Source organism: Scomber japonicus, chromosome 17, assembly GCF_027409825.1.
Source record: "Scomber japonicus isolate fScoJap1 chromosome 17, fScoJap1.pri, whole genome shotgun sequence".
NCBI classification, from domain to species: Eukaryota; Metazoa; Chordata; class Actinopteri; order Scombriformes; family Scombridae; genus Scomber; species Scomber japonicus.
The window spans coordinates 17,814,613-17,827,305 of NC_070594.1; the positions used below are offsets into that span (position 1 = coordinate 17,814,613).

Sequence of the window (12,693 nt, forward strand, 5' to 3'; positions counted from 1 at the left end):
GTGAGTTACTGCTGTGGATGAACTGCATATCATTACCATTTTGGTTTGGACTTTAGAAAGATCCTCAGAAGTTTTATCGGTGTTTTCTACATCTACTCGCAGGTCTTCCTTAATGGTGCTTTTGGATGAACTACCTTAAGCTCAAATTCAGATTTCCATGTCCACATAGCTGCAAGAATCCACATGAGAGAAATGTACCATCATTTGTCAGGCTGGATTAACCGTACTTTATCCATGAACAGTGTAAATGTTTATCTAAAAAATGTATGATATTTATTGACACTGCATAACATGACATAGACCATTATCACTCACTCCTGTGACTAACCCAATGTGTAAATGAGAAATATAAGTACAGTGTGCACATATGAGGGAAAGGAAGCACACGCTGAGACTCTGAGATGTGTGTAAACATCAGTAAACCAGATCATTTGAAATTCAAAGTGCCTTTAAATCTCAACTCACCGCTCCATGACAGTCTTTCCATTCTAATCACAGAGGAAAACAAAGATTGCAAATAACAAGTAAGACTTTCAGAGAAAAGGAGAGACTTCATCTCTTTTGTAGTTTAATAGTCTACCTTTTACTTACAGGTACCACTTTGGTAAGTGTTGCCAGTCTATTTGAATAGACCTCAATAGAGGGAGACAAAGAGAGAGAGAGAGAGAGAGAGAGAGAGAGAGAGAGAGAGAGAGAGAGAGAGAGAGAGAGAGAGAGAGAGAGAGAGAGAGAGAGAGAGAGAGAGAGAGAGAGAGAGAGAGAGAGAGAGAGAGAGAGAGCGAGCAAGAGAGAGAGAGAGAGAGAGATGAAGGGGGAAGGAAAGCAACAACAAGCAGAAAAAGACAAAATCTAAGGAAAATAGAGAGAGAGAGAACACTGAAAGCTCAAAATGCCTTGTGAGAGACTCATAGAAAGAAGAATTGTCGATAGAAGGAAAAGAAACTTCTTATTGGATATGGAAAGGGAGAAACAGAGAACGAGATGGACTAATAGAAAAATAGGGAAACAGAGAGACTATGGAGTACATAAAGAAACAGTTAAGAGGCCAGAGGGACTCACGGTGGCTTTGTGGCCTTCCATAATGGCCTGCAGCCAATGTGGTGATATAACTGTGCCATTAAATAGGGGATACAGGCCATTAGTTTGGCTGGCTAGAGTGATAGGGGAAGAGAGCCTGACAGGACACAAATAGCATCCATGCAAGATGGAGGGAGAGCAGAGATCAATCAGAGAGATGAGAGAGGGCTGGAGAGGACAACAAAGACGGAGGAGGTGTAGGAGGGGAGCTAGCGATCAAGAGAGAAAAGAGGAAGGGGTGTGGTAAGCGAGGCCTAAAGGGCAAAGTGGGGGGCGATACCCTTTTAAAGGCTTTGGTGTAGGAAGGGTATGGGCAAGGTGAGTGTGTGTGAGTGTGTGTGTGTGGATCAGATTGAATGTGCATAAATTCACGTGATAAAGCACTTTTGACCTCAAGCACTGCACCACCAATGACACTGCATACATCATTCTGGCCATCTCCCCATCACACATCTCTCTGACCTTCAACTAAACATCTTTCATGTCTTCCACCATCTTACAGTCAGTGTCCTTAATGCTCCGCTCTGAAAACATAATTCACTTCAGTGTGAATCCTGGAAGTCTACCAATGACTCATATCTGTGTAAGCTACCAAACAGAGCTGAGAGGTGCAGAAGATATTTCCCAGTTGTGACTCATTTTCATACCCAATACTGAACACAAACTCACAATTTGCCATTCGTCACATACAGTATGTCTAATATGTAAAGGCACATTTATATATAGCCTTTAAATGATAAAACAGTCAGTTGTCTTAGGGTTGCTGCACAATTAAAACCATACAGCTCAAATGTTCTGTTATTTTCAGTGTTTTATTTGTTAGATAAACTGATTGATTAAGTATTTCTTTAAGCATTGAGAAAGTTCTTCTACTTGAGCTTTATATATCATTTAAAAACCCATCTGTTTATCAAAAGAGGCAAAAGTTAGGTGAAATGTTTAATATTTTTAATACATAGCATACAGTGTAAGTTGCTGAAATGTGGATGTGGAAGCACTTATGTCTGTCAGGCTTTCACCCACACTTCTATAAGTTAAGGTGTCTCTTTCATGTTCAGCTATCATTTCTTCTCCCAGCCCCTTTGAGATGATCTAAGGAAATAACAGCCCTTTACTGCTGCTGCCTTTCACAGTTGGTGATTATCCCTCTATTGATCTAATATCAATGCACTCTAGATTACAGAAACAATGTGCAGCCACACAATGAATTAGTAGAATGTGTTGTTTCTTAATTTAACTATAGTATGACATAATCCCAGTAAGCAATTTCATGTTGGTAAGCATTTTTTAATATATTTATCCACTTGTTGTGACCTCATTATTAACCGATATTTAAATAGATGGGAATCCCATGAATCTGAGCTTTAATAAATATAAACACTGAAGTTAAATTAATGGTGTGATAATTGCAGCTATAATTTTTTTTCCTATTGTCCACCCCTATTAATATGCTTAATGTAACATACATATGAATCAGACACCATTTCTGCAGCAATTTACTTCCATGAAATGACATGAAAGTACAATAGTGTATCTGTCAGTTAGTAACCACATTTTAATGTTATGAAGGGTTTCAAAGAACCTCAAAGAAACTAGTCCAGGGTTTTGTTGCAGTATCTTTTAAAATACTTAGTGTGCTCCACTCTCCTCCATCCTACCCAACCCCCATCCTCCTATCTTCATCCCTCTACAGTCCTGATTTATGGTCCATCCCAGCCTGCACTCATTCCCCTCTCCTTCACTCCTCCTCCTCCTCCTCCTCCTCCTCGTCTGCCGACCACAGACCCACACGGACAATTACAAGGCAAGTCATATGCTTGAGTTAAAAGCATACCTTTTAAACAGTGGTGTGTATTTGAGAGCATTAAAAGAATGAGAGTGGATGTGGGGGGGATGTAGGGTAGCATTCACGGGAAACCCCTCCCACCACTGTCACATTCATCTGACTTTTGGTTTCTTGGAAGCAGTCGACACATACTACTAAACTTCTTTGACATTACAGTCTCTAGACTTCACAAATCCTCCTGAATAAAGATCATGAATACAAAGTGGAGTACAGTGGAGTTTTTACATATACAAGAAAACTTCATTTGGTTATAAATGAGTGTGGAGGTGTTGAACTGTGGAGGAAATCTGTGTAACCTGCAGATGAGGCCATTTAAACCTGGCCAGAACATCCTGCGGTACAATCCTTTTACACTCCACTGCTTTTGCTGCAGTGCCCTGTATTACAGACCCATCCCTCTATCCCTCCATCTTTCTTACTCTCCACCCCTTCGGCTGCCCCCCACCACCACACACTTAAACTGCAACTGAGCTGATCCTTATCCGCTGTCTCTCAAGCCAATACTCCGGGCTAAAGGGAAAGCCAAGCAAAATTATGAGTAGAGATAAAGCCGAGGACCACATGCACACATGCAGACGTACACAACCGCTCACAAACACGAACTCCAAAGTGTCACAGGAATATGAACAAGTAGCCTTCAGCCAAAATGATACAATGAATGTCTTTGTTGTTACTTGGGTTTTTCCCAAAGTGCTCCCATAGAAGTGTATTTAATTAGATGTTATAGTGGAAACAGATAACTTTTTTGTTTTAACTTATCATTATGAGTTAAATGGTGATTGCACAGTGTAATGATTATGGAATAATGACACCACTGAGGTTTAGACTGGCTCCCTATTAGCCTCACTTTCACTATGCAATTCTGTCTGCCAGCAGGTATAATCTCACAGCAAAATAAAGGCTCGATTTATGGCACAAAGGAAATATGCCAACCATTGCGCAACCAAAAGAGGAAGAAGAAAGCACTTTAGCTAATAGGAAGAAAGCCATCTATAAATTAGTTAGTTACGTTGCCAGCCCTAAAGCCATAGGATACTGGATCAGTATCCAGTCAGGCTGATCTGTTTGTTCACATGAAAATCATACACTATTTCTCCTAATATTTTCTCTTAACATTACTCCCTCCTTCACCCCGATGTAACCCAGGGTTTCCGCCAATATATTGCAAGCCCAGCAGCCGGCTGGGCCAGGGCTAAGCATTGGGGACTTTAAACAAAATGTATTGTTAAATGTGTTCCAAACTTAAAGAGAAAGAGAGAGAGAGTGTGAGAAAGTGAGAGTGACAGTGAGGCAGCAGGGACCGGAGCAAACCCCCTACCATCTGAGAGCAGGCTGAGCAGGCACAGAGCGGGAGAGGTTTTGCCGAAAACAAGCACGGGACCCAGAGAGACATGAGAGCAGCTGCTCGCTAGCAGCTATGTGTGTTTACAGCAGAGAGCAGGAGGGAGGACAGACTTCTCACTCGGCTACACTGTGCACGTACCCCCCACCTACTGGACATAACAACTTTTCTAAGAAAAACTCTGAAACCACTGCTGTAGTTACTTGTTTTTGCAAAGCAATGACACTATTCAAACTATGTTCAATGTGCGTCATTGCACTAGCTTTTTCCTGTTCCTAAACTCGACATAAAATTGGGGAGATTTCAATTTACCTCTTAGGTGTAAATGTTTGTTTCTTCTCTATTATCCAAAGAAATGTTGATCATTTCTTTATGGAGTTAAGATCTGAGAAAAACGGAAAGTGTTCCAGGTGTCTTTGGGCAGCGCACGCAATAACATCATTCAGACACGCTGGGTGGGGGGAGTTGAAAAGTTGTCTGTTTCCACTTTAAAATGTTTATCTCCACAGTGTAACGTTGTGAGAAAGAGAATGTCAGGCGGTGTGTGACCTTCACCTTCTGAAGGATAATATGGACTCACTTACCAGCGACCAGAGACACCCTGCATAGATTTCCACAATCAGGTCAAACACACAATTATTTAATTAGCCCAGCTACAGTATGTGGACAGGGAGGGGGAAGCAGTGGAGGGGTGGGAGAGGAAGCAAAAAATAGTCAGAGCATGGCAGGTGGAGGAGGAGGACAGGTAATATGACAGGGTGCAAAGCAGTTCAGAGAATGGAAACCTCTGTGAGTTATTTTGACCTGGAAGGCGTTTAAAACACAAAGTCGCGACTCTGCACAAGACTAAGAAGCGATTCATTGCCTTGTAAAAATGGTGACAAAGCCTTTGCTTGCATTCACGGAAAAGCCATAAGCAGTGCGAGTACAACCCAGCAAGCGTTTTACTGTCTCCTTCTCAGTGACAAGGAAACAGTTAGAGTAGCATTGTACAAAGCCGTAAACACACTGCTAGTCCATGGGAAATCGATACGGCGCCTTGGAGCATGGTATTACACTGCTGTGATTCTCTCTCTTTTTACTTCGCACCCACTGCACTCTCCTCCAACTGCGTTACCCTGCCATCCCACCTCCCCTCACCCGCAGATTATCGCATTCCTTTTTATTATTTTGCTCACAACAGATATAGCTTGATCATAGATCCAATTTCTCCCCACAAAGAAAAGGCCTTTAGTGGGTAAACGAGCATCCAGCCAAAGTGAAACTCTGGCAGAAGGTTTCTAATATAAGTTGTGCTATTGGGGATGAAAAATGATACCATCTAATAGCTGCCTTTTCCTCTAATAACAGCCATTAACACTGGAGGGGGGGGGGGGGGGGGGCAGACGAGCACTGTACACACACACACACACACACACACACACATCTACAAGCAGTGTTGGGAAAGTTCACTTTCTACATGAACTAGTTCAAAGTTCAGTTTACATGTTTTAAAATGAACAAGTTCAGTTCATCGGTCATAATTCAACATTTTGAACTAAGTTCACAGCTCCAAAAATGAACTAGTTTATAGTTCTTTTCTTTTCAATATGTTGATGCGAGCTATTTTTCAAAATTATTGCCACAGCCCATATAGAACCACAGACAGTAATTATTTGATCAGTTTTAACACTGAAACTATGCATCAGATTTCAAAATAGTTTTAAATAATCATATGAAGATGCTGTATTAATGGAGGAGGCAGAGTCTGAGGTAGTGCTGCTCGGTGCTGCTGCATTTGTTTTTGCCTCCATGCTTTGCATTTTGATGACGCATGCGGCAGTGTGACTCTGTGGTGGCTGGTGTTGCCAGATGGGTGTTTTTTACGCTATATATTAAGGCCTGTTTACGGTGTGTTTTACCCAGGTTTTCGCCTGGAAGGTTCTATGGAAATCTGGCACTCTCTTGAACGAAGTTAAACTGTGAGAGAGCGCCGTTCACAAACGCCAGAATGAATGCGTTCACAATAACATTCATCAGACAGAAATAGAGTACGTTGATTGAACGCATTCAGGCACAACACTGTCTACAAGTGCACATCCAATTTAGTGCAGCAACACAGATGAAAACTGGAGAGGTAAAGGTATGACTCAGGGGTAAAGTTTAAAAGAAAGAGGCAAAGGGTGTGTGTGTGTGTGTGTGTGTGTGTGTGTGTGTGTGTGTGTGGCTATGGTACTCACATTCCTCCTCTTTGGGGTCCAGCTGTGTGACGCTGATGGAGAGGCGGTCCACGCGCTCCTGCAGGGAGTTGACCCGGAAAGAGAAGGTGTGGGCCTCATTGAAAAGCTCTCCAAACAGGTCTTCTGCATATTTACCTGCAACACACATAAAAACACACGCACACGCACACACACACACACACACACACACACACACAGGCACAGAATATGCTTTATAACAACTCAGATCAAACTGTCAAACTAGGCAGTGCCCAAAATCACAATACACATTTCACATCAGTTTGTGACATTTTTGACACTACTGCAGCTTGATATAATAAATAAATAAATAAATCTTGTCCACGTTTATAAAACAGCTGTAGTCATCACACAGCAGTAGGAATGATATGTGTGTTTAATCTCCAGTCTCTGATTTCAGGGACGGACTATTCATCACTTTACACAGAGATGGCGCAGCGGAGGAAATGTCATTAATTATTTAAATCTTCCGATGCAGCGACACGATCAGTCAGCATCGACAGTAATTAATGTTCTGCCTTTTTTTAAATGTCAGACTGAGCTGTTACTCACTCAGGCTCCAAGTTGAACAATAAAATCATTTCAAGTAACACTCAACTCAAGTAAGAGAATCTAAAGGTTTTTCTCTGTCATGACATGAGGATTGTTACATTGAGTTTTCAGTTATGCCATTTACAGTGAAGTCTAAAAATGTATAAGCAGTAGACAGCTGTGTGTGTGTGTGTGTGTGTGTGTGTGTGTGTGTGTGTGTGTGTGTGTGTGTGTGTGTGTGTGTGAATATATGAATAATCCTATATTGATTATTTGAACAAAATAAGCAGCATTAGAACACATCAGCTTTAATTTCATTGTAAAATTGCCAGCATATTTTAATTGATGTACTGTATATACATATTTTGGGGCTTCAGGAGCTCCACATAGGTCAACTAATTTCTCTCCCCTGTTTCACCTGTTGCTGTGTTTAAAAGGAATAAGAGGACCACATGTTGGTCATTATTGAAGCCTGCCTCGACTCCACCTGCACATAAAGCATTCTTCCCACTAATAATGTATTCAGTCTCTCCTCCACATTGAGCCCAGAGTGTGCCAGTGCTGATGGTTGTGAAAATTGCAAAACTGTGTTGGCCTCACCCACACGAGCCACACGCCAGAAATTAAGACTTGGATCTACGCCTGCGTCCTATTTCAGGAAAATAGAGCCCTTCAGCTTCTATAAATCTGAGAGAATTCATGTCATAGCTCATGAGTCATGACCATATGGTGCATGGTACATGACTGTGTTTGCTTACCTTCCCCTGAACGCAGCTTTATTAGGACTATGCAAACCAAAATATGCCATGTTAAGTCATTACTAATGAAGTCGATTTTTCAATTTGCTTTAGTAAAGAATATCAAATTTGTGCATCATGCATACAGATGCTTTTCACTGGAGTGGATTTTATTATTCTGAAAAGTTATTAAATATATTTAAATCTTTTAAATCTGTTAGATTGCAGGCGTTGTTATTATCAATTACCATGATATGCAATTTCTTTAAATATTTAGTATGTCTGTATTTCTTCTACAGATTTTATGAAATGTTTCTTCAAGGATTGTAAACTTTAGTGTTTAAAACTCATACAAGTTCATAAAAGATATATCTTGTTTTTCCTCTTTATTGGTCTTTCCAAAAATGTATAATTAAATCCACATAAACTTAAATGCAGGCAATCATGAAAACCAATCTTGAGTGCTGAGGATTATCGAATGTGTCAAAAATAGTTTTCTGAGTCTTCTTCTCATATAATATAAAAAGACGGCTGACTCAGTATATACTTGCAGAATGGTCAGCTGATCAACTTATAGTGAGCAGTATGTGTGCTATGTGTGTCCATTTAAATAACTCTATGTGTGTGTGTGTGTGTGTGTGTCTGTGTGTGTGTTCATCCCTCTGCTACTCACTGAGGCTGCTGAGCTGGCGGATGACGTTGGCCAAGGAGATGTTAGTCACACACTCCAGCTCATTCTTGATGGTCCTTGGCAGCACTGTGTGGCACAGGTGCCTGGGCTCAATGGTGCGCTTTACTAACGGCATCCTTCTGCTGCGACACCGCTACCTACAGGAGGTGGATGGAGAAGGGGAAAGAGGAAGAAAGAAGAGGGGCAAAACTTGCATTAATAAATCAAGCCTTGATACAGACCATGGAAATTCTCTGCCTACTAAAACACCGACCAAGACCAATAGAAGAGACAGATAGCAAGGATAAAACAGCTTGCTTTCCAGAAATGTCACAACTAAAGAGTGAGGCAAAGTAGAAAAAGGGTTAGAGAGAGATAAGACTAAACATGACACGTTAAAGGGTAAAAAGGGCACCTGAAGGAATGATTCATTGTGAGAAGTATAGTTAAATATGAAATGTAATGGAACAGCAGGGAAATAATGTTTTGACATGCTAAGAGCCATATTACCTCATCTATTTCCCTGACTTAGCAGTGTCTTGTCCTTTTCATCATGCATAACCTGGCTAGCATACCTCAGCACTTTGTCTGCCCACTCATCCATGCTAATGGAATTAAGGCTGCTCAGTGTTGGGCTGCTTAATGCCGTCTCAATATCAAAACTCACACCAATACCGGAAACAAATGAAAAGACACCTGGCTATAGACAGAATGACACATATGCTGCAATGATACAACTTATGGGTGCTCTTATTGTTCTTAATACAATGTAATGTTTGCAGAAATCCCTACATTCCCCAGGTCTAACCTCTGATGGTACCTTTAAATTGTCATTAGTTTCGCAGGTATTTAGCATAGACTGTATAAAAGAAATGGACGTAACATCCGTGACGTCACCCATTGGTTTGTGGACTGCTGCTCGGAAGCCAACAGTTTCGAATCTAGGCAGCACCATCTTGAAAATTTCAGGTGCATGCTGGGAACAATAAAAACACTGATTCTACTTATATGGGCATGAGGCGGGGCCATGGGCGGAGCGGGGAGGTTACTATGGTTGCGAGGGCTGGATCTCGAGGACATTGGTCAATCAACCTGTCAATCAGGACGTAGCCACGCCCTAATGCATACCCTACTTTATCGTCAAATATAGAATCAGGAAGGCCAAAATTTCACAAATGAACATCATACTGCATTGAAGAACGCTTTAAACTAGCGATTGAGACCATAAACACATTTTGAAAACGTTTACTGAGGTTAGAAATCAAGTGAGAAGTTGGTGAATTCTCCATTGACTTGTATAGGAAGTCCTTTTGAACACAAAACGGTCGCCCCCTGGTGGCCTTTTGCTAGAATGCAGCTCTAAGTTACTTCCGCGTTGGCCTCATTTCAGAGGACCAGAACTCCCCGCCTGGTATTTAGCCATAAACTGTACAGTACAGTACAGTACATCACTGAAGTTGTTACAATATATACTGCGAGGGATGTGAACGTGTGTACCATGTTTCAATAGTTGGTGCTACATTTCGCTAAAAAAAAACAAAAATGTCAATCTGCTTGTGGCACTAGAGTGAAAGTCAGGGATCACCAGTATCAGTAGGATTAATTCTCTAGGTACCGCACATTTTTCATAACAATTTCACTGCAATACATCCAATAATTGTTGAGACATTTCAGTCTGGATTTGGACTGACTTACATTGCCATCCATAGAGCTATGACGCAAGCGTGGTTAATACTGCCAAAAATGATCAGTAATAAGTTAAACAACATGTCAGAAAAGACAAGACAAACAAAATCTTTAAGGTAACACAATGAGACATTTAATGAGAAGAGAGAAAAAGAAAGCAGGAATGCATGGAGCAAGACGCCATTTAGCAGCTTGACTCCCTCTGTGACAATACTAGTTAATCATGCTAACAACACCATGTCTCCTTGCTGTAGTTTGTTTATAATTAGAGTGAGTGTGTGTAGTGATGTGGAGACCAGGTGCTCAAACAGACTGACTGATTGACTGGGCTTGACAGTGATTAGGCCTCGTTAAAGCGCTGATTGAACTTTAACTGACATCTGGTGCTCTTTAATATCCTGCTGGATTCTTACTGGTGTTGCCTTCACTGAGGAATAAACATGATTATTGACGGTATCCATAAAAATGTAGGGCGAGGAGGGCTATTATGGGAAGTGGCCCAGCTATGGAGAGGGAGAGAGAGAGAGAGAGAGAGAGAGACGAGAGAGAGAGAGAGAGAGGAGAGAGAGAGAGAGAGAGAGAGAGAGAGAGAGAGAGAGAGAGAGAGAGAGAGAGAGAGAGAGAGAGAGAGAGAGAGAGAGATAGAGAGAGAGAGAGAGAGAGAGAGAGAGAGAGAGAGAGAGAGAGAGAGAGAGTCCAGTAAAAAGGGCTTTGTTGAGGTGATTCATCTTTGGTAGCGTCTTAAAATGGGGGCATCAGTGCCCATAAAAGGACAGAATGAGAAGCTTGCACCTCTCAAAGCTGTTGTTAAAAACAGTTTGAAGGAGGTGTGTGCTGCAAACCCAAACACAGTACCAAATCCCTGCCCATCTTTAAAATAACAAGACGCTCTCTCTCTCTCTACTATTTTTTTTTCTTTTTAAAATATCCTGCAACAGTCCATCACCCACCACACACACACACACACACACACACACCCGATGCTCGCTGACATTTTCACAGCCTCTGGTAGTCTTGGCAATGTAAGGTTAACCCCTGAGCTTCCATTTGCCAAGGTAGAGAGGTGTAAACTCAATTGTTACAGTGCTGACCTTTAACATACAGGCCAAACACTTTCTAATGTAACATCCACTCTAAGTGCAGGGATCTTAACTTAAAACACACACACACAGGAACAACACTCTCCTGTTATGTATTGCAAGTAATGTACACAACATGAAGATGGAGGGAAATACTGAAAATGATAAATGTTAATATATTCTTCCTCTCAGAAAAATCACTGCGGCAAAAATGTATGTATTCACCGCATGAGTGTACTTTATGAGAGAGTTTTGATATATTTTGTGCTTCAAGGGTGCACCTGTCTCTGGGTATAGATGTACAGACAGAAACAGAAAGAGATATAGAGAAGTAAATGAAAATGAAAATCAATCACAACCCTGTTTATTCCTCAGCACACTAGCTTATTTAACACACACACACACACACACACACACACACACACACACACACACACACACACACACACACACACACACACACACACACACACACACACACACACACACACACACGATGATGACAAATGCATCTGCTAGGCAAACTCACACTGTTTTTGTACCCCTCCTCCGTATGCCCCCCACCCCCCCCACCCCCTCCTCTCTCTCTCTTCAAGGTTTCTCTCCTTCCTCATTTCTCCATAAAGGCATGAGTTGTCCTCTTAACAACCTTCCTCCTACCTAGTGGGTCCAAAGAGTTATTTCTGAAGATGCCTTTGTCTAAGAGGATAAATAACATAGAAAAAAAAACCAATGATGGGACATGAAGCTTTCAGATTACAAAAAAAAAATGACTCAGAGAGAGAAACAACCATTTAAGGTAGAGATGGGACACAAACAACTGACTTTAAGAGAAACCAAATGCTTCACAGATGATCGAGGAGTACGTGTAACAGGGGGGAAAAATGATGCAGTCAAAAACAAAGCAGCAGCAGATGAAAGAGGATCATCATTCACACTTGCCCTATAAGCCCCTTAACATAAAACCACATAGAAATAGAGCTGTTTTAGGCACAGTGAAACAGAAATGAAAGCATGTTTAGCTTCAGTAACATTATTTCCAAGTGCAACTGAACTGGTGGGCAGGATTTGGGTATGATTATTTACATGAAATCCTTACAGACGTGATTGGATTGCTCAAAGTGGGCATGGCTCTTCTAATACAGTGTTGACCTCCACACACCTCCCACACACCGGTATGATTTGGGATTTGGGAGAAGGATTGGAGCAGGATTAATAAATTAGACCTCAGCTGTATTGTTTGGGGCATGTAAACAAGTTTTCATGCCAGGTGATATCCAAACACACACTAAGATATTACTCTGCTTGCTGCCCTTGACTTAAGGCTCAAGTGTGCTTTAATAGTCACACCAAAATCACATTGATGATTGGGTAGATCTATGTAAGCACACCTGGGTTCAAGATGATAAGATAAGAAGAAAAAAGGAATGATTAATGCAGGACCACAGGATAAGAAACTGATACATATATTTATCATTTCACTGCCTT

General features: G+C 41.3%; 1 protein-coding gene across 1 annotated transcript in view; it reads right to left on the reverse strand.

The window, feature by feature from the left end:
• The window catches only part of wasf1 (WASP family member 1), a 34,545-nt gene extending 25,969 nt beyond the window's left edge, over positions 1-8,576 (reverse strand). The window contains exons 1-2 of the mRNA XM_053336477.1: positions 8,444-8,576; positions 6,485-6,619 (exon numbers count right to left, since the gene is read on the reverse strand). Coding sequence (XP_053192452.1) covers positions 6,485-6,619; positions 8,444-8,576 — 268 coding nt within the window. The remainder of the gene's footprint in view (positions 1-6,484; positions 6,620-8,443) is intronic.
• Positions 8,577-12,693: the final 4,117 nt, after the last annotated feature.